The sequence below is a fragment of the Penicillium psychrofluorescens genome (assembly GCF_964197705.1).
Source record: "Penicillium psychrofluorescens genome assembly, chromosome: 1".
NCBI lineage: Eukaryota > Fungi > Ascomycota > Eurotiomycetes > Eurotiales > Aspergillaceae > Penicillium > Penicillium psychrofluorescens.
The window spans coordinates 2,912,681-2,932,173 of NC_133439.1; the positions used below are offsets into that span (position 1 = coordinate 2,912,681).

Consider the following 19,493-nt stretch of genomic DNA (forward strand, 5'->3'; position numbering starts at 1 on the left):
GTGTGAGGTGTGACCAACAGTTCCGAGGACGATCCTCAGGTTGAGGCAAAGTCGGTCACGTGATATTCAAAGTTTTCTGTGTGGCCGGATGGAAGGCCAAGACGCATGCAGAACAGAGTACGAGACAACTTTCGTGGGAGGTAATTGGAATATAGATAACTTCATTATGATTATGGGATAATGTACTGATTAGTGCTACTGGACAAAAGGATAGATGAATCCACTCCGCCCGGCCACGCCATGTGTTTGAATAGGGGGAGTGCGCTGTACATGAAATGAACCTCTCAACGGCTAGGACAATCGTAACCCAAAGCAATAGCCTTGAATGTTGAACTGAGAGCAAAGTATTTATTGAGCCTTGGCCCCCTTAGGGGGCGGAGTCTCTAGCTCCGTGCCAAAGACACGGTCCCAGAACCGGCTAGTCACGCCAAACCCATTCTCAAAGTCGGCGAAGTGGTGCTGCAGATGGTATTTTTTGAGCTCCTTGTAGTGCAGAGGAAGGCTGGACAGGGATCAGCGTTGTAACCAGAGGTGAAGAGGGGGGGAATCAACTCACTTGCGGTGATGGAGGAAGTAATGAGTCAAGTCGTAGCAAATGTAGCCGAAAATTCCGCCACAGTACACGGTCACAGCCGCATACCAGTTGTAAAAGAACACTGCATGTGCCAACTTCCAGAATGGGGAGGCTAGAACAACAAACAGCGTTGGGGGCATGACGAGTCGGTATTTGTCCATGGGGAGATAGTGGTGGATACCGTGCAGCAGGAAATGAAGAGTCAGACCGACGCGGTTATCCGGAAGCCACCTGAGTAGAAGGTTAGGAGACTGATCTCGATACAAGGGGTTGGTGGTCATACCGTTCAATGTGAAAAAGGAAGCGATGCAGTATGTACTCGATCAAACTCCAGAGACAGAGGCCACCGATCCAGTATAGGGCAGCGGCAGCCGGGTTGCCCAAGCCCGCAAATCCAAGCATGGTTCCGTAGGCGACAGGAGGCAACCAGACGATTGGAACCATATACCACGACGTCTTGCTGAGCGGCTCTAAGAAGTTGCCAAAAAGCGGCGCGGACTCGCCTCCCCTGTAGTGACGAGGCCGGTGAACCTGCTCTAGGTAGAATTCCTTGGAGAACCCGCTAAACCAGAGTTGCATGAGCAGCGGCCTGCTGAGATCCAGGAAATGATGTGTCTTGAAATCTTGCGTAAAGTCCGTGTCGACGGAGAGGTCTTCTTCGCGCGACATGCCGGTGGTTCCGTAAACAGCCTGTGATGGGGCATCTCCCACGTCTGTCGCAGAGCTCTTCCCCTTCGTCGGGACGGCCGTACAATCCGGAATCACGAAGCCGACATGGCAGTCCGTCAGGATCTCATAGGCGGCGTCGCTGTGGGTATGGGACACCTCGTCCTCCATGATCTCCTTGACATCCTTGCCCGCATACTCCAAGATTAGATCGCCACCACCAGGATGGTCGTCCACGAAATCGGTGACATCGTAGACATTGCGGCCGATGGTCACGTAGCAGGACTTGGCGCTGTTATGCGACTCGACCTCGGCGGGGGTGAAGGTCGGGAGAACCCGTCCAGGCATGATCGCGGGATAACAGGCCGATACGACGGGTCAGGTTGCAGCTAGTGTGGAGAGAGAGAGCGCGCGTGAGGCTGTGGGTTGTTGTTTGTTGGGCAGACGGGCGATAAGAAATAAAAGTTTCAGGGGAGGGCCGGGTGGCGTGAGAGGAAGCCGAAGGACCCGCCGGTTCCGGTAACTTCAGACTGTCACAAACTGCTATTCGCCACCAAGGCCAGTAGTCGGATGAGAAGGGAATGCGAGGATCGAGAGAGGAGCCAAGTCGATCCGAAAGTTGAACAGCCGAGAAAGAAAGAAGAGAAAGCAACGAGAACTCGATGCATGATTATTCAGGCATTCTTCCGACACTAACCCCATTCAGGGCTAGTGGGCCCATGTGACTGCTTATGTAAAGTTGATTGTTGTCCTTCCAAGCTGATCGGAACCTCAGAATGTTGATTCTTTTATCCTTCTATGGTGACGATAATTACAAGCTCTACTTCATCTTGCTCTGAGCACGTCAGTTGCAACACAATGATAATGGATAAGGCTGCAGAGACTGTGGAGTGGATGACCGATCCAGGATTGCCAGGATTGCGCCAGTGCACACGATCGACTTCGTAAATCTAGATTGTAGTCGAGCGTATCGCCAGTTGGAACGAGCATGCAAGACCGTCCACCTCCTGCTCAATAGTGCGGCGTACTAGTGCAAACCCTCATCGTTAGTTAGCGCCGCTCTATCTCGCTACGATCAACGATTACTAGTGCCCGAACGCCCCTTCACAAGGGCCATTATCTCCGGACACCATTATTGGCCACTGTTATTTGTAGCCGGGCGAGCTGACCCGCCAGGAGCCTTACCCAGACATGTCATGGATCTGCCCGCCACTACGACTCCTTAGGTGGGGGTTGGCTTGGTTGGGACGAAACTCCGGCCTAATTCTGGTCCAGACCTGTTTCCCCCCGCGCTAAAGGATCAAATTCGTTCATAACTAATCCGGCGGCTCCATCTGGTCGATCGTGGTGGTTCGTTCCCTGCTCCTCCTTCATCATACATCCTCCCTCTCTTCCCGTAACTCAAGATGAACGTCCCGCCATCTTTCCCAGACAACACCATTCTGGCCTACCTCGAGACATTGGTGGCCACTAAGCCAGGACTACCTCACGGACAGCCCGTCTGCGTGCTGACGGGGCACAATGTCAATGACTCGGAGACGCTGGTCCAATTGGCCGGGGACCTGGGTCCTCACATTGCCGTTTTGCAAGTCGCTGCAGAGCTCGTCAATGACTGGACCGATGGGACAATTGACCAGCTCACCTATCTGGCGAGGAAGCACCGGTTTCTGCTGTGGGAGGGAAGCAAGATGCTAAACTGCACCGTCGACTTTACAGCCCAGACCGAGGAATCGCACGCCGGGCGCAACACCATGCGGGACCTCATCCAGAAGAAATATACCCGGGGGACCATGAAGTTGGCGACGTGGTCGTGTCTCGCGACCTGCTACTCTCCCGGGATTGCTGCTTCAAGAGCAGGAACGGACATTCTGATTTCTGCGCTCCGAGACGCAGCTCGGGACACCGTCGTGGCGACGCTGAAGAACATCCAAACAGAAATCTCGGCCGAGCAGACGGGCAACGGGTTCTCTGACGACGACACCCCGGACGAAGGGAGCACGGACAACGACCAGCAAATTGATTCCTGGGAGGAACTAGCCGCGAACAACCTGGGCGTGACCACACGCAAACTGTCAACCATCTCGCTCACCCAGACGATCACCCAGCACACCGAGACCATCGACGACGGATGCAAGCCGAGTGCGGATCCGCACCTCCAGGAACTCCTGCAGAGACAGCTTGATACAGCTGCTGGGGACGGCCCCCCGCCGCCACCGCTGCTGGCACGCGGCATGGTGTACCTCATGCCTGTTTCAGAGAACTCGTCTTTCAAGTCGGAGTACCGCCGGGTTTCGATCGAGTCAGCACGACAGAACCAGGACTTTGTCTGTGGTTTTCTGTCCGTCGAGCCCTGGTTCACCAGTGGCCGCGGAAGCGATCTGGTTGACCTAGACGCAATGGATGAAGAGGGTCTGCCGCTCCCTGAGAACAAGCGCTCGCCCAAGTCTACCTATCTAGAGAAATCTCATTCGATGGCTCTGTTCTCACTTGTGCCGCCACAGCTGGCTGTGGGTGTGCCTATGGAGGACCGTGAAGACACACAGTCTCAATATGCATCCAAGCTAGAGACCATCGTGGGGAAGGCCATTCAGCTTCGGGAGGTCAACTTGAAGAAGAGGGAGCTTGAGAAGACGAACACCGCAGACAAGCCAGGGCTGAATATCTTGCATGTCCCAATTGTTTCGCTGCCATGAGCTGGACGTTTACTCGTTATGTTTGATGATGCCATGTGGTTTTGCAATGCGATATAAACTTTTTTGTCTTTTCTTCGTTGGATATGATGACCCGTGAATGCCGTTATACTAGATTAGTTCGATTCCTAGCGTGTTTTATTGCTGTGCTTTGATGATTCACTGTTGTACTCTGTATATTAGGCCGCTCCTCAAGCCATTCCCTGACCCATTCCTGAAGCCACTTCTTGAACTGTTCCATCAATCCTCCGCATCTAGAGTACCTAGAATGCTTGTACTTTGAGGCAGGATCTTGCTGCCAGTAAAACCAGGCGCCCATGGCAATTCAGACCACGTGCCAGTGCTGAGTCACCATATCAATAGTCAATTGAGAAAGAGACGACTTGCTCTTTTGATTCTTGCACTGCTCGGATCCTGCTCATTTTGTCTTGGATCAGTACCAACGAATGATTTCACGTTTAACTGGTTGTTCCGAAACATCCAACTACACACAAACCCCTGCAAAGTGCTCACCGGTGAGTCTGTTCCTGCACAGAGAAAATGCTAGTCCTCTGCTCACACAAATACATAGGAAAGACCCAGGCATTCAGCTCTTGTCGCCTCAGATGGGCTTTGTCCATAAAGCCCATTCTGGGGACATTCTGAGTGCTGATTCAGGGAAGAACCCTCAACCATGAGTTCAGAATTCCCTCCCCTGCCCCAGGCCCAGAGACTAGGGGCTCAGATCACAGGTGTAGCGCTCCAGAGTGAGGCCGAGAGTCTGTTCACCTCACTTCTGGGTGACTCTTCCGCTGCTGGGGCGACTGTGACCAAGTATGCGAGCACGATCGTGGAGGACGGGGACTTGGTCATTGAATACATCAATGATCACGGTGGCCCGCCCTCAAAGACCACTATTCATCAATGGCAGGTGAATAGCAAGGACCTAATGCAATCCAGCCCGTACTTCCGGGCATTGCTTGATCCAAGCAAGTTCGCAGAAGGCAGACAATTCCACAAGCAGAAGAAGGCCTTTGAATCGATTTCCGCCTCATCCTCGCCTGACGTAATGGTCACTCCTGACGACGAACCTGAAATCCCAGTCGTTCTAATTCCCACAGATGAGTCTACTCGGTTCGTTGGCGTGGATGCTATGGAGATGTTCCTCCGCGTCCTCTGTATGGATTCGCTCACAAGCGAAGGCCGTCATTCCTTCCAGGAAGAACTGCGGATATCGTCTCCTGCTCCGATCGCTAAGCTCATCGAAATCGCCGATCGATTTAACTCACCCGAGGTCGTGCGGAAGGCTCTTCGCAGCATCAATTATCGCTTTGGCAACAAGCGCCCCGCCTTCTTCGCTCAGTTCCGGGCGTGGGATTGGAAGACAATGACCGAGGATCGCATACGGCAATATATCTATGTTTCACTGTTTCTCACGCTGTGTCACTGCCTCCAGATCAGCTCACATGCCCTGGTAATCAAAGGCTCCCAGTCCTGGGTCGACGGTGGCCCAGAACAGCCCGCCTCAACTTGTGGGCGATGGCGCTATCTTCCTGATGGTGTTGAAGGTAAGGTCTATTCATATAGACGCCTAGCTGGAAAAGCAATACTAAGTGTCTAACAGAGGAGCTGTACTACCGCCGTCAGTGTGTCATGAACACAATCACTGATTTGCAAGCGCACTTCCTTCGCCTCTACAGAGCCCTCGAAGACCCCAGCCCTCCTAAGCACTTGTATACAACTGCACCAATCATAACCTCATCGACACACCAAATTCAATGCCGTGGAGGCCTAAGCAATTCCCGAGAATGCGATATTTTCCAGCTTGGCCAAATGATACGCTTCTTTTCTATGCGGTCCAAGACGATATTTCTAGGATCTACTCTCCTCGACCCAGAGTTCGATCTTGAAACCCACCAAGATGGGCAGACAAATACCAAACCACCGTCAGATATCACCGGAATAATCGCTTCTCTCAAGCAATACCCAGACTACCAGATCGACACCAACCACTCCGGCTGCGGCATCCGACGACGCTTCCTCCCAGCCCTCGAATGCATCGAGAAGTACATAATGGACGGCCGTGGTCTGCTAGGCATCAACCTATCTCCCGTACCCCACCACCAAATGTCAAAAGAAGTGTCGTGGTCATATTCAGCTTCCACTTGGACCCACGAAGCCAACATTTCCCACCAGGGACTCGCTGGTATCCGGCACCTATTTTTCAGCAATACCATACCCGCAGAGCCACCCGAGCACATAAGCGACGATGCCGGACGCATGGTTTTCTCAGCCAAGAAGCGAATTTGGGAGGCCTGAGCAGCATAGGACAACCCGCCCAAATCTTTCCCACCTTCTTACGCTTACCAAAGACTTGATTCCAACCCCTTGTCCTGCCATCCCTTTCTTTCCTTGAGCGCGCACATTACATATCCCACACATCATCGCGATTACTTTGCCGCAGTGGAGAGAAAAGAACATACATGTGCTACAATCCGCCTGTCGGGACTGAGATGACTTCATGGTGCTACGAAATGATGATGTTATGCCTCATGCTCCAAACGCATATACACAAGGACAGATTTAGACCCTAATGCAAAGCTAGTGCTGTTCCGGGTGGCCCATGATCTGGAGTACCTGGATCTAGGTTATCTGGGAAAGGAATTCAGTTTGGTCTTGGGCGAACGATCATGTGGAGGAAGATGACAACAGATGCATGATGATAGATTGGAGATATTGGCGCTTTTGTTTTGTGAAGACTGTAAAATATTTTCTTTTTCTTGTTTGTATGAATACACAGCTTGGATGACAGCTCTGAGTGCAATGAACATCCGATTTACCTCTTCCTTTGTAGCACTTAGGTGGATAGATATTCTTTGAGACGCAGATGCGGATGTAAAATTATCTTTTCCTCTACATAAAAAAAGAAACATTCTATTAAAACAAGATTGATAAACACAGAGAACAGATAACTTTTCCTCAGCTGCGCCCCTCTGGTCAGCTGCAATGGCGATTCTTTTTCTTTTATCTTTCTCTTCATAAAGTCCAAGTGCAGAACATGGAAACAAGGGAAGCCGCCCAGTCCCAGTCTTGCAACCATTTTGATCTTTATCTCATCCATGTCAGGCGTACGAAATGCTGCTTTGATATGACTTTTGTGTAGTCATTGTTCTTTTTCTTTTTTTTTTTTGGATTCTCTTTTTGATGTTTTTCTTTCTTTTCTGGTTGCCTTTTTTAGCCTGCCTGATCAGGATAAATCCCATTCAGCAAACAGGATCACCCCAGAAGTAGCCCAAATCGAGATCCAGGTTCGGTCCCGTGGGGAAGAAAGAACCCGTAATCTGACCAGTGGTCGGGTCACAGGGGAAGTACTCATCGTAGGAGCTGTGTCCAGAACCGGACTTCTCCGGGTTCATAAATTGATCGAGCAGATCTGACGGCTCCAGGTTGTAGGGCACACCCACTCCTAGGGAAGTATCGGACTGGTCCACTGGTGAGCTTGCCATATAGTCTAGCTCTACGGCAATGCTGTCCACTGCGGTGGCAGCGGAGGTAGGTATGGTGGAGGTCGAATCAAATGTGACAAAGTCGTCTTCGTCTGCAGCGGTGGCGAGCTGGTCTTCAATGAGTGTAGCAGGATCAGTCGCGTCTGCGGCATCCATGCCAGAAATTTCCAGAGGCTCATCACTGTCGGGGAAGTCGTTCATGTTGATACCGACGTGAGGCGCGAGTCTGCGCAAGAATCCCTCACACAGCTTCCAGGCTCGCTTGGAGGCCATGTTTGTCTTGGACAGAGCAGCCAGCCAGTCCAAGGATTTCTTCGCCGCCTTGGGGACCATGCTGGCCTTCTCCGGGACATGCTGGACCTTGAGTGCGAGCTCCAGCAACAGGACGGTGGAAGTCTGCATGAGGTAGTGGAGCGTGCACCACCACGGCGACATGCGGTATAACAGCGCTGCGTCCGGGGTGTCAGGGAACAGAGTCAGCATGTGGCATGCAGCTTCGACACATTCAGCGGCGGTTTTGCTGCAGAATTCGTGGGTGCGTTCTCCCTCGGGGTGCGAGGAATCCAGACGACACAGACACGGCCGGGTGATGCCGATTTTGGTGCTATAGAAGAGGAATGCAAGGCCGATGCGTTGGCCGACGGGACACTGTGATGTCTGCGTCGAAGTGAAATCGTAGGCTGCAGGCAGGTTCATGAACCATGAGTCTATCTCGAGCATCAGGCTTTGAATGATAAATTCCGTGCTGGCCCAGGGCGACTGCTGTGCCTCGGGGCTGTAGAGTTTGACCGTCATCCGCTTCGCGATAGTGGTCAAGGAGGTCAGCTGTAGGAAATACAGTGACATGCACGGAGGTAGACTCTTCAAGTAGTCTGTTCTGCTCATCTTGGTGTCGGACTCGGCCGATGCAGTGTTTCCGTCCGAATCTACACAAGAGTCCAGGCTGGCTGCGCTGTAGCTGTTGGCCGAGATTCGGTCCAGATGGTTTGAGCCACGTCCCGCTGTGCTGATCAGCTGGGCCACTTCTTCCCTCTGGAAATCACATTCGTCAAAAGGAACGGGTAGCGGCGTGGTGCATGAGCTGTCGATGATGCAGGATGGCCGGCCTGTTATCACGGCGAGGAGATGCTCGAGCGTGTATAGGGACCACCACACCCGATAGCGTATCTCCTTGGAAGTGTCCGAGGTGCAAACTCCCACGTTGCGTAGATGCAGGCCAAGAGCCAATGCACCTCGAACTGCACTGCCGCAAAGCTTCCAGGCTCTGAGCAAAACGAAATTGTGAGCATGGATTTGACACCAAGCTAGCTAGGGCTGCCGACATACCGGTTGATATGGCCGCATGCAATCAGGTAGAAGGAAGCAAGCCCTTCCACCTGCAGTTGCTGCAGATCAGGATGGTGCAGCAACTGATCTTCCAAGCTCAGAGCCGTGGCCCTCGAAAAGTAAATCTGATGGCCCTCCTCGCCTTTTTTGAAATCTGCATCGGTCAATTGTTCATATTTCGACCCGATTGCGAAAATCAGGTTCAGAATCGCCAGCCACTTATTTCCCGGTTTCAGGGATGGCTGGCTGAAGAAGACTTGAAACTGGGAAACAAACGTCGATATTCCAATTATTGGGAATGACGGATGCACAGATGTCAGATAGGAATTCAGCAGTTTCCCAGCTGTCTCGCGCGAGGGAATCTCCAACGCATCGATGTGCCCTGCGCTGAGGATTTCCAAATCATCAAGGTAATAATTCGAAGACGCTACCCAAGGGTCACCTCTACTCTCAGGGCGCGGCGTCAACGTTGGGGAGGGTAGAGTATTTTCATCGGCATTGCTCGAAAGAGCCGTTGACCATGTATCGCACTCACTGCTAACCTCCTTGCTCAGCTTCTGGAGCCAAGTGATTTCGGAACTCTTTCCAATATACCCGGTTGCTCTCGCGGTCTCGTCCCTATTGAAGTCTTCTTCGGTGTGGTCGACTAGCTCCAGAGGCGCGACTGAGGACGATCTAGAAGTCGGGGGCTCAGACCCAGATCTCCAAGAGAGCTTTCGGTCCCCCACTGCGGCAATTGGGGCGTCGGGGTCCAGGGTAAGGTCTGGAGCTGAATCCTACTCCCATCTTAGACAAGACTCGGTTATCGGTGGCGGGTTAGGCTGCCTACCACGGCCAGGGCAATGTTGACGAGCTGCTCGTCGGAGACGCCAAATCGATTGCTCAGTTTTCTGATCACGTCTTTGTATGCCTGTACCTTCGCGGACAGACTTGCCAGTTGCCTTTTTGCAGGAGAGGTCAACTATTCAGCTTCCCAAGAATTGGAGCGGTGCCGCCCACCGTTTGGACTTTTCTCTTTTGCCGTCAGTATAGCAGCAGATAATGCCGGCTTCCCGGCAGTTTCGGCACCCAGACTTGTCCCCAGTGCATTTTGTCTTTCTCTGTCTGCAAGACTCGCACGCACGGCTGACATGTCGACGGTGGAATCTGCCTGGAGAGGTGAACGCCGACTCAGCTCCTTCCGCAAGGCGCGGAATGGCCATCTTCTTGGTCCCCAGATCAGACTCAGTCTGCTGGAGGCTAGGCATCTGGCTCTCCTGTTTATAGAATGAGGAAGGGATTGAGAACATAGGGTCAAGATCAGCACACCGGGCTCACCACGCTAGACAATTGATTGCATGTATCAACATCCGCGCAGGACAGCTTGAACAGACTCTGCTGTTCATTCCATGACTGGAATTGGAGATTGGCCATGCTGAAAAACGCAAACACTATATCAAGTCACGAAACAATAACTTCTGGCAGCATGTCAGTCAAACGATATAGCTCAAAAGATAGATTTCTAGTTCTAAAAACTCACCTCAGCATAGTAGAGCTTAATGCTTCTGGCATTGGCTCTCACAAGAAAGCAGGTACTGCGTGTTTTATGCAGAGACCGAGATTCCCAGGAGATCGGAATAGAGATGTCAGGCGGGGGAGGGTAAACCATGGGGTTTATAAGAAGTCTAAGTGGATCCTGCCTATAAACAGGATAGACTAATCCTCGGATAAAGGAGATGGGAGCTCAGACAAGATATGGGTTTGGGTCTGGACCTGGACGTCTAGAGTCCCTCCTGGATTTTGTGATGACATGGTATACCGACGTACGAATTGGCCACCAAGGATAATCCAAAAGAGCGCTTACAAGGGCACATGCTTCAATTTGCCTCACTTGCTAAGAGGCGTCTCGGGGGCGTCTTCATGATGTGGAATTGGACTGCTGAATGAGCACGCGATTCGCCATCAACCATATCCTAGCGGAGATGTTGCATCAGACCCCACGTCAAATGCCATCAAGCATTGGCCCAACCGCCGGTTCAGGGACCTAGGATCAGGGTCCGTCTCCTTCCTGGTTGGATTTCGGTTTTTAGAACCGGCAGGCTCTAGGCCTCCGCTCGAGCGACCAGACTTGAGAGGTCATGGAAAAGAGATGCTAGAGATGCTCCAATAGGACGGTTCCAGCCCTACCACGCTAGGAACATGCCCTTGTGAGTACTTTAGCCCATTCAAAACCATCAATTGGAGCATTAAAACCCAAGGAAAAGCCCTAGGTCATAAAGCGAAAGCATTTCTGCGCTGAGTGTGTACCATCGACTGCAAAGGGTCCAGACCGGCAACAAGTGCTCAATCTGACGTTGGCATGGCAAGCCCGTCCCTGGACGGCGCGGCCCCGAACCCATGTCTTGACAATGCTTAGCCCAATGGCAAAACCAATCAAGTCAATCCATGGAGAACTCGCGAGGTACAATAACCTTTAGGATCCCTACAGAATGGATGTGGCAACCCATAATGTTGACGTCCGGCATTACGTCGCAATGACCAGGAAGGCAATAATGTTCAAATTCGTTCTTTGTTTGTCATGTCTAGATACGACTGTCAATCTTGTCGAGGCTAAACACAGTCCGTGAAGAAGAAAGAGGCAATGGCTTGGAAAAAGAGAATTGGCTAGCAATATCAAAACAACCCACAGAGCCGACTATTAGTGAAAGGAAAAAACCAACTCTATACACCCCCAGACCCAAGTTTTAATCAATCAGGAAGTTCTCGGCAACGCTCTTGATGTCCTTGGAAAACCCGGTGGTTTCGCCCTCCATCTCCAATAGGGAGACGCTGGTGACATCGACATCGACGAAGGGCTTGGTCTTAGAGAAGCGCACGCTCATCGGGAAGAACTCGTTCTCATCGCCGTCTGTCGACTCAAACTCGAAGCTTCCTGACGGGTTAGATTCATCGACAAGACCCAGATTCCAGTCAAGGCTGTCTCCGGAGACCTCGTATATAGCATCAAAGCTGGACACCGCGGGCTCAGTCGCGCCGAAGGGAATTGTAACCACAACATCCCGTAAACTGTCCGTGCCACTGAGCTCGTACTCCACGGTCACAGTGGTCGAGTCAGAGCCCTTGTTCACCCACACCGTGAAGGTGATGGGAAGAATGTCGGCGTTGTCAGAACCGGTGCTAACTACTCGCCACCGCAGAACGCCAATCACATTGTTAGCAGGGAATCGCTTTGAGGTGTCCTTCAGCTGGATTGCCGACGAGTTGGTGAACAAGGCCTTGTCGACATTCGGGTGCGTCCGGAACTGGGCATTGTGTGTGGCGTTTGCCTGGAGTTCGAGTCGGATTTTTGCGAAGGAGGGGTCGGTGATACGGAGCTGAAGGTCACCCTTGACCTCAAACGACTTCAAGGCTCCTTCACGGGTGAGTGAAGCGGAGATCTGCTCCGCGATCGTGATCTGGACCGGCTCCCGGTCCGCGGTGAGGGACTGGCGAGCAGACGACGGCTCTTGCGCCGGGGTCGAGATCTGTGGCGTGAACAACGGGCTGGCCTCTTCTTCGGGGCCCAAGTCGCCCCGAACCTTTTCGTAGATATCGGTCGCCTTGGACTTCTTGCCGAGTTGCATGCCCTTGCCGCGGGAAGGAATGGGCCTAAAGATCATTTGTAGTTAGAATCAGTTGACAGACCAATCTCGAATAGACATACTTGGCGAATGACTTCTTCTTCTCCGCCTCATAGGTATCATAAGTATCCGGCACGGACGGGCGGGAGGGAGGTGTGTAGACGGGGTAAGAGGGCGTCCGAGGCGCAGCACCACGACCGGCGCGAGCAGCTTCCTTGCGCTGCATCTCCAACTGCTTAGCCTTCCGCTTCCGCTCTTCGCTGGCTTCCAGTTCTTTGTTCTGTCGAGACATGTTAGCCCATCATCCCACCCCGTGATCTGGACCAAGACATACGCGTTCAATAATCTCCTGGATTCTTTCCTCGTGACTCTCCATCTCCAAAAAGGTCTTGATCTGTGACAGAGAAAGATTCTCCCGGTATCCCAGCGTCACCAATTCATCGAAGGCGCTCAGTAGCTCAAAGGCATTGCGCAGAATCTCCCGCTCGTCCAAGCTCTTGCAGATGCTGGCGGTCACTTGCGCAAAGAGGTGCAGGCTGTCGATGTCTTGAAGGATGTTCGATTGGCGGTTGGTGATCAGGACAATGTATAGCTCATCCAATGGCTGGTACACGAAGCGCACGTTGTCCTGCTCGACGGTGGTGTGTTGGGTGCCTGAATCCGCAAGCTTGGGGAACGAAGCCAGCAGGGCCTCAATGCGAGACCTAGAGATTTCTCGGAACTGGCGCGAGAGGACAGCCTTGCCCCCGCGGGTACATATCGATGCAGCCAGAACGACCTGTAGTGCGGGTGGTGGTCAGTCCAGGGCTCCCCCACGTATTCAACAAAACAAAGCATACCATGGCGACCCAGCACGAAAATCAAGGACAGAGAGCGGTAATTAGAAAGAACCGATCAGAACAGATGAGCTGTCTGCAATGGACAGTAACAAGTAGTGGGGGTGTAGAGAAGTGTCGAGCCCCTTGTCATCGGTGTTGATGAGGTGAATCAATCAATGGTCACTCTGTTCTCTTTGGTCTGGTCCGTGCACGTGCCCTCGCTTAGTCGTCAACTCTTTTCCTCTCGCGTTCCTTCTGCTTTCAACCATTCCCACCACGGCATCTCTTGTTCCATTTGCCTGATTCCCGATGATTCTCTCCAGTACTACCTCAGAGACTGTCTATCTCTCCTTTCCTTAGTTATCCCTCTTTCGACTTACTACTGATCTCATCCCTGGGTTGCCACTGCCCAATCCCCCCCGACACGTACCGCTGGCACGTCCGATCATCTCTACGCGTTCCCTGCCATGACAGCCGCCTCTCCCTTAACCTTTTCCACCATGGAAGTCCCTGCTGTGGATGATACGATGGAAATGGCCTCGCCCTACCAGGGGCAGGTTGATGATTTCGACATTGATATCGACCTGATGGAGGACCATCCTTCGAACATAGACAGCGAGATGATGGGGGCTGAGGACTACCTCACCACCGCTCAACCCACTGACTACAATCCCGATGCGATCAACGATGCGGATATGGTTGACGGGGTATCAGAGGGCTCGATGGTCGATGCCGACGAAACATACGTGGAAGAAGATCACGACATCGATGTCCAGGATGGAGGCGTAGGAGCATACGAAGCCGAAATGCAAGAAGGCGACCAGGGGAATGGTGCCAAGACCCCCGTTCCCACGGTCCACGTTGAAGCCCCTGTCGAAACTGCACAGGAGACAACCAACCTAGATGATACCCCAGTTGCTGCGAAACCGGTCGAAACCGACCAGGGATATCCCCAGGGTTTAGAAACAGTACCCCACGTGGAGAGCAGCGTGCAGGAAATCGAGCAGCAAGACCAAAGTGTTCCCTTGGAACCTAGCAAACCCGAGCAGGTTCAGGATGAAGGAATCGAGAAAATCGAAAACGGTCCCAACAGTGTGGAGGAACATCTCGGCGAAAAGACTAATGAAGCAGCACAAGTCGGGATTTCCGGTGCTGATGATGCTATTGAACATGCCGAAATGCCTGCCGAGAACCAAGAAAATGGCCAAGCCAAGTCGGTCGTCAATGAGAATGAAGCCGAAGCTGCGGATCATACCGACCTAGAGCATGCACATGAGGCGGATGACCAGCACCATGCATCCGTGCATCCGGTGAAAGTCATATACCAGGAGAATGTGATTTCTCTCTTCCCGCCCCTGGAAGGTGATTCATCCGAGACCTTCTTTCTCCACGATGAAAATGTGGTTTACGACGACATTGGCAAATTATTCAGTGCCTTTCGCGAGGTACTCCAGGATAATGTGATGAAGAACGAAGTCCTCATTATGGATATTGATCCTCTGGGTATTCAAATAATGGAGGTAAGCCGGACCCTTACCCTTTTTTCTCTCCCACCGAGCGGTGTGCTGATTCATTCCATCCAGGACTCTTCGTACACATCCAAGGTGTCATTGCACCAAGTCCTGGACTTGTACCTTAAACTTTGTCACAACGATGGTTCCAATGAGCCCGAAGCGTTGTACCTGACACTGTCCACTAAGATGACGGTTTCAGCCGAGATTTCGGATCTTCTTGCTGCAGCCAACGAAGGAAAGGGACTTTCCGAGCTCCATGGTTGGGACGAGACTAATAAGGTGCCTCCTACATCTGAGGAAGTTGCCGACTCTCATGAAATTGAGCATACTGAAGAGACTTATGAGTATCAGCAAGACCAATCGACCCATGAAACGGACGAGGCCCCTTCAGCCGTACAGGAAGAAGTTGTGGCCGGTAACGAGCCTAATGATCAGGTGCCCGAAGTCCATGCTGTTCAGGAAGAACTATTGGAAACCCATGGCGATGAACAACATAGTTTTGATGGCCACGAAGTCGAGGCTGTTGAGACTGGCTCGAGATCGGAAGCTACAGCTGGCGCCTCTGGAAAAGATGAGGCACACGAGGCTGAAGGATTACATAACGAGGAACATGTGCTTCACGGTGACGAGGAATTTTACGACTCTGAAGGCCACAAAACCGAGTCAACCGCTACGGTTGCCGCCCCATCCGGTGCAAAGGAGCCCGAGGCGCCAAATGAAGAGGAAGAGGTATCTGCAGATGTTACAAACTCTATCTCAGACAACCTCCATGGTGATCTGTCTGACGGTGAAGATTTTGGTGAAGAAGATATCCATGAACAAGGAAATGAAATCCATGGGTCCGGCAGCGGTCTTGAGGACGAGCAATTTGAGGATGACTACCCTGCAGAGGACAACGGTGATGAAGAAGCCGATGGCACCCTCCATGATGACTTGGCCCCGGCTCATGATGAAGAACACATAGCTGGCACTGATCCTGGCCCTCGGGATGGCGATGCCGCCGCAGAGATCTCGCAAGATCAGCCGCTCTCCACGTTGGAGGGCGCGCCGCAGCCCGTTACTGCACACGAAAAGCAAACCCCCGAGCCTGCGGATGATCTGCTTGGCATCGCTGAAGATTTGATGCAGACTCCTGCCAAGAATGACCCAAGCGGTGATCTTGAGCACGCCATGGGTGCCGATGAAGATGAGTTTCCCGACGACGAACTCCTTACCCCCCCTCCACTCGCCGGAGATGCCCCCGACGAGCATCAATTCGATGATGGCGACTATTTCGACCTTGAGGCTTTCGAAGATGGCGAGCTCCACGAGACCGACCTGGGCCTGACCGAGACTCCATCGCACGAGAATGGATCCACCAAACGAGCGCGGGATCTCGAGGACGAGTGGGACGAGGAAGAAACCACAACGCCTGACACCAAGAAACCTCGATCCTCGTAATTCACCCTTCTCTCCGCCCGCCATCTGCCGCCTCTACTACGAACCCTTCTTTCTTTTTGTGTCCTGACTGGCAGCTACTCCGACTGTACGACGACGACGCTGCTGGTCCTGGGGCTTCACTGCTCACAAGAGATCCCTCCCACCCTTTGACTACTAATCATCATCAGTCTCACTTCACCAGTATCGACTTTCGTCCACGGATGGTATCTTCGAGCGACGTTCAATGGATACCCAGCAGGTATGTGTAATCCTTTCCGCCTGCGCCTTCTTGCGTCCCTCTAGTCCCCGGGACCTGTGTTTTATTCCCAATGTGCTTTCCCCCGATTTGCGTGCCCTGCATTCTGGTTTGAACCTCCCAAAATTCTCCCTTTCGCCGTTGTGTATGGCTACCCCTTTGTTTTACTATTTGTTGCACCTGAGTGATACCACCTTCGGTCTTGTTTTGTGTTCGGCGTTAATGGGAGTCCATGCGGGCTGGACTGTGTGTGCATTTGAGCTAGTATTCGCCCACGTCGGCGGATGAAGTTGAAGTTCCTTGTAGGCCTTGACTGATGTTGAATGACATATTTTCGTGCCTGTTTGCGTGATTGTAGCCATTTGTATCCGCCGAGGCCGGTGAAAAGCTTAAGTCGCTCCATCAAAGGGTGGCGATCTGAAACACGGGTCACCCACATGATGGTGTTGTGCGGTATTTATAGCCTGAAACGACACCGTAGCCAGAGCCAGGGTCACTGAGTGAGCAATTGTTGAGTAACGAGTCACGAATAACATAGTCAATGTTTAGCCAGAAGAGCAATAATCGTAGTTAACTGAATCCGAGGAGGTCCCTTAACTCTTCTACTGGATGTATACCTAACTCACTCTCGTCTTACGCGGCCCCGTCTCGACCAACCCCACCGCAGCAGGCTCCAACCGACTCTACCTGTTACCTGGCCTGACTTACTCACTGACCCTTCTTACCATCCTCAAACATCCAAGTCCATCCTTGCCCTTTTTCTGCTCTCGCCTTCTTCCTTCAGTCTCCACCACAGAAATCTCGGGCTGGCTCATTTTTCTGCGCTGTCCTGCCTTTTCTTCCCGCCCCTCCGCCTTTCGCCTCCCTTGCGGACACTCAATTCTGCACAACTTTCGCTTGGATGTTGTGAACACCCAACCCCCAGCCATTCGTTCACCACCTCCCATTCTCCCTCCACCCCTCTCTCTCTCTCGCTTTCCTGATCCATTGCCGGCGCTGGACTTGTTCGACTGTAGGAGCAACTCGCTCCTGTAATACCGAATTCCGTCATGATTCCCGACAAGTACGGCCCACCTGCATCCCTTCCCGAATCCTGCCTGATGGCTACATGTTCCGGATCGCTGACCGCGACGCTCTTTGCGCTGTTCTAGATATATTGGGCTATGTTTAGCCATTATCTCCACCATGGCGATCGGTACGTGCGATGCGCCCCCCCTTCCGCGCGCCTCCGGATGGTCTGCTAACTGGGTTTCCAGGGACGAGTTTTGTGATCACGAAAAAGGTGCGACGACCTCAATAGAAACCAAACGGGAGGATTGCAGCGGTCGGAACAATTATAAGCGGGCAGAATGGCTGACGGGTGTCTCTTGCGCAGGGTTTGATGCATGCTTCTGAACGGCACGGCTTCGAGGGCGAGGGCTACTCGTATCTCAAGAGTCCCGTCTGGTGGAGCGGTGTTTCTACACGTACGATCATCTATCATCAACCGGTCGGGTTTGCTAGGAGCTAACGGAATATCGCAGTGGCCATCGGGGAAATCTGCAACTTCGCCGCCTACGCGTTCGCGCCCGCCATCTTGGTCACGCCTCTCGGTGCATTGAGTGTTTTGATCGGGTAGGCAAAAATCGTCCTGCGACACAGCTTTTGGCAATTTACCGGCTAACGCGAGAAAACAGTGCCGTTCTCGGTTCATATTTCCTCGACGAGCGATTGGGAGTATTAGGAAAACTGGGCTGTGCGATGTGTCTGTTGGGATCGGTCGTGATCGTCCTCCATGCGCCTCCAGACAAGCCGGTGGAGCGGATTGATAAGATGTTGGAGTTTGCTCTTGCTCCAGGGTTTCTTCTCTACTGCCTCGCTGTTGCGATCTTCTCGACGGTCATGATTTACCGGATTGCTCCCATGTACGGCAAGAAGAACCCTCTTATCTACATCTCGATCTGCTCGACCGTCGGCTCCGTCTCTGTCATGTCTGTGAAGGCGTTCGGCATCGCGGTGAAGTTGACCCTCGGCGGCAATAACCAATTTACCAACGCCTCGACCTATGTCTTCGCGATCGTCACCGGATTCTGCATCCTCACGCAGATGAACTATTTCAACAAGGCATTGAACTCGTTCTCGACCTCGATGTAAGTGCAACACCCCCAAAATGGTAAACGCGGTGCTGATTATGAGCTTTGTAACAGCGTGAACCCTCTCTACTACGTCACCTTCACAACCGCCACACTTTGTGCGTCGTTTATTCTGTTCAAGGGCTTCAACACCACGGATGCAGTCAACACCATCTCGTTGTTGTGCGGCTTCCTCCAGATCTTTACCGGTGTCTATCTCCTGAACCTCTCGCGACACGACCCAGATGGGCGACAGATGCTCAATACCAAGTTCGATGATGAAGGTGTCCCGACGGACGGTATCGCCAGCTTCCAGACTCGACTCTCAATGCAGTCGCGCCGCAGTCGCAGTCTGTCGAGCTCTACGTTCCTCAACGTCAACGGACACGGCGACCGCGAAGGACTCATGCACTCATACGACGTCGAGAACAATCACGACGGGATTGGGCTGTCCGACCTAGTTGAAGAAAGCGACGGGGGGCCAGGTCCGACCTTCAAGCAGAGCGAGGAGCGCGCTCGGATTACTGCAACCCACACCAAGCGGAACAGCCGATAGGATTTTGAACCTGGTGTTTGGCTCTATGTGCTACTTAACGAGGTTATTGTCGCGACGCTTTCTCCCCTTCCTCCCACCCCTTCTACCACCACCTCTTTTGCATCGTCTTTGAATCTTCAGCCTCCTGGCCGCTCCCTCTCTCCGTTTCCTACACACTTGTATTTTTACTTTTATCTTCAAGTTCGAAAATGCCAGAGTGGATTTGGGACTCGGGCGCTCTCCTATCAGGCACGGGATATGCCCATACAAACGAACTTTGGATATGACTCTGGGTATTATTTTTGGTCTCTGGCTGGCTGGATGGGCTTTTAGTGTTTGTTTCTGTTTTTTTGCTTTCTGCTGTTTTTCCTGGTCTTTTTTTTTTGGTGATTTGCGCATTGGCGAGAGAATTCTTGGCTGTATATATTCCCATCTACCGACATTCAATAGATCGCTTATTGGCGCGGAACATCACCTGGTGGGGTCAGGCCACCGCCATC

The 19,493-nt window shown here is 52.4% G+C and overlaps 7 protein-coding genes across 7 annotated transcripts; 4 read left to right on the forward strand and 3 right to left on the reverse strand.

Moving 5' to 3' along the window:
• Positions 1-348: 348 nt before the first annotated feature.
• PFLUO_LOCUS1078 (fatty acid alpha-hydroxylase) lies at positions 349-1,588 on the reverse strand (the record flags this gene model as incomplete). The annotated part of the gene is made up of 3 exons (XM_073778082.1): positions 349-502; positions 557-805; positions 858-1,588. 3 exons carry the CDS (start codon positions 1,586-1,588, stop codon positions 349-351), a joined length of 1,134 nt encoding a protein of 377 aa, XP_073635172.1.
• Positions 1,589-2,646: 1,058 nt separating this feature from the next.
• Positions 2,647-3,933, forward strand: PFLUO_LOCUS1079 (uncharacterized protein; the record flags this gene model as incomplete). Its single annotated transcript, XM_073778083.1, has 1 exon — positions 2,647-3,933. The coding sequence occupies one exon, from the start codon at positions 2,647-2,649 to the stop codon at positions 3,931-3,933; it is 1,287 nt and encodes a 428-aa protein (XP_073635173.1).
• Positions 3,934-4,603: 670 nt separating this feature from the next.
• Positions 4,604-6,228, forward strand: PFLUO_LOCUS1080 (uncharacterized protein; the record flags this gene model as incomplete). The annotated part of the gene is made up of 2 exons (XM_073778084.1): positions 4,604-5,477; positions 5,534-6,228. The coding sequence occupies 2 exons, from the start codon at positions 4,604-4,606 to the stop codon at positions 6,226-6,228; spliced, it is 1,569 nt and encodes a 522-aa protein (XP_073635174.1).
• Positions 6,229-7,172: 944 nt separating this feature from the next.
• PFLUO_LOCUS1081 (uncharacterized protein) lies at positions 7,173-10,268 on the reverse strand (the record flags this gene model as incomplete). Its single annotated transcript, XM_073778085.1, has 6 exons — positions 7,173-8,679; positions 8,742-9,517; positions 9,571-9,682; positions 9,741-9,997; positions 10,059-10,155; positions 10,261-10,268. The coding sequence occupies 6 exons, from the start codon at positions 10,266-10,268 to the stop codon at positions 7,173-7,175; spliced, it is 2,757 nt and encodes a 918-aa protein (XP_073635175.1).
• Positions 10,269-11,464: 1,196 nt separating this feature from the next.
• On the reverse strand, positions 11,465-13,182 carry PFLUO_LOCUS1082 (coatomer subunit delta; the record flags this gene model as incomplete). Its single annotated transcript, XM_073778086.1, has 4 exons — positions 11,465-12,368; positions 12,424-12,620; positions 12,675-13,118; positions 13,180-13,182. The coding sequence occupies 4 exons, from the start codon at positions 13,180-13,182 to the stop codon at positions 11,465-11,467; spliced, it is 1,548 nt and encodes a 515-aa protein (XP_073635176.1).
• A 476-nt stretch (positions 13,183-13,658) lies between these two features.
• Positions 13,659-16,112, forward strand: PFLUO_LOCUS1083 (uncharacterized protein; the record flags this gene model as incomplete). The annotated part of the gene is made up of 2 exons (XM_073778087.1): positions 13,659-14,678; positions 14,742-16,112. The coding sequence occupies 2 exons, from the start codon at positions 13,659-13,661 to the stop codon at positions 16,110-16,112; spliced, it is 2,391 nt and encodes a 796-aa protein (XP_073635177.1).
• Positions 16,113-17,532: 1,420 nt separating this feature from the next.
• On the forward strand, positions 17,533-19,014 carry PFLUO_LOCUS1084 (uncharacterized protein; the record flags this gene model as incomplete). The annotated part of the gene is made up of 6 exons (XM_073778088.1): positions 17,533-17,542; positions 17,604-17,629; positions 17,723-17,813; positions 17,871-17,961; positions 18,024-18,476; positions 18,534-19,014. The coding sequence occupies 6 exons, from the start codon at positions 17,533-17,535 to the stop codon at positions 19,012-19,014; spliced, it is 1,152 nt and encodes a 383-aa protein (XP_073635178.1).
• Positions 19,015-19,493: the final 479 nt, after the last annotated feature.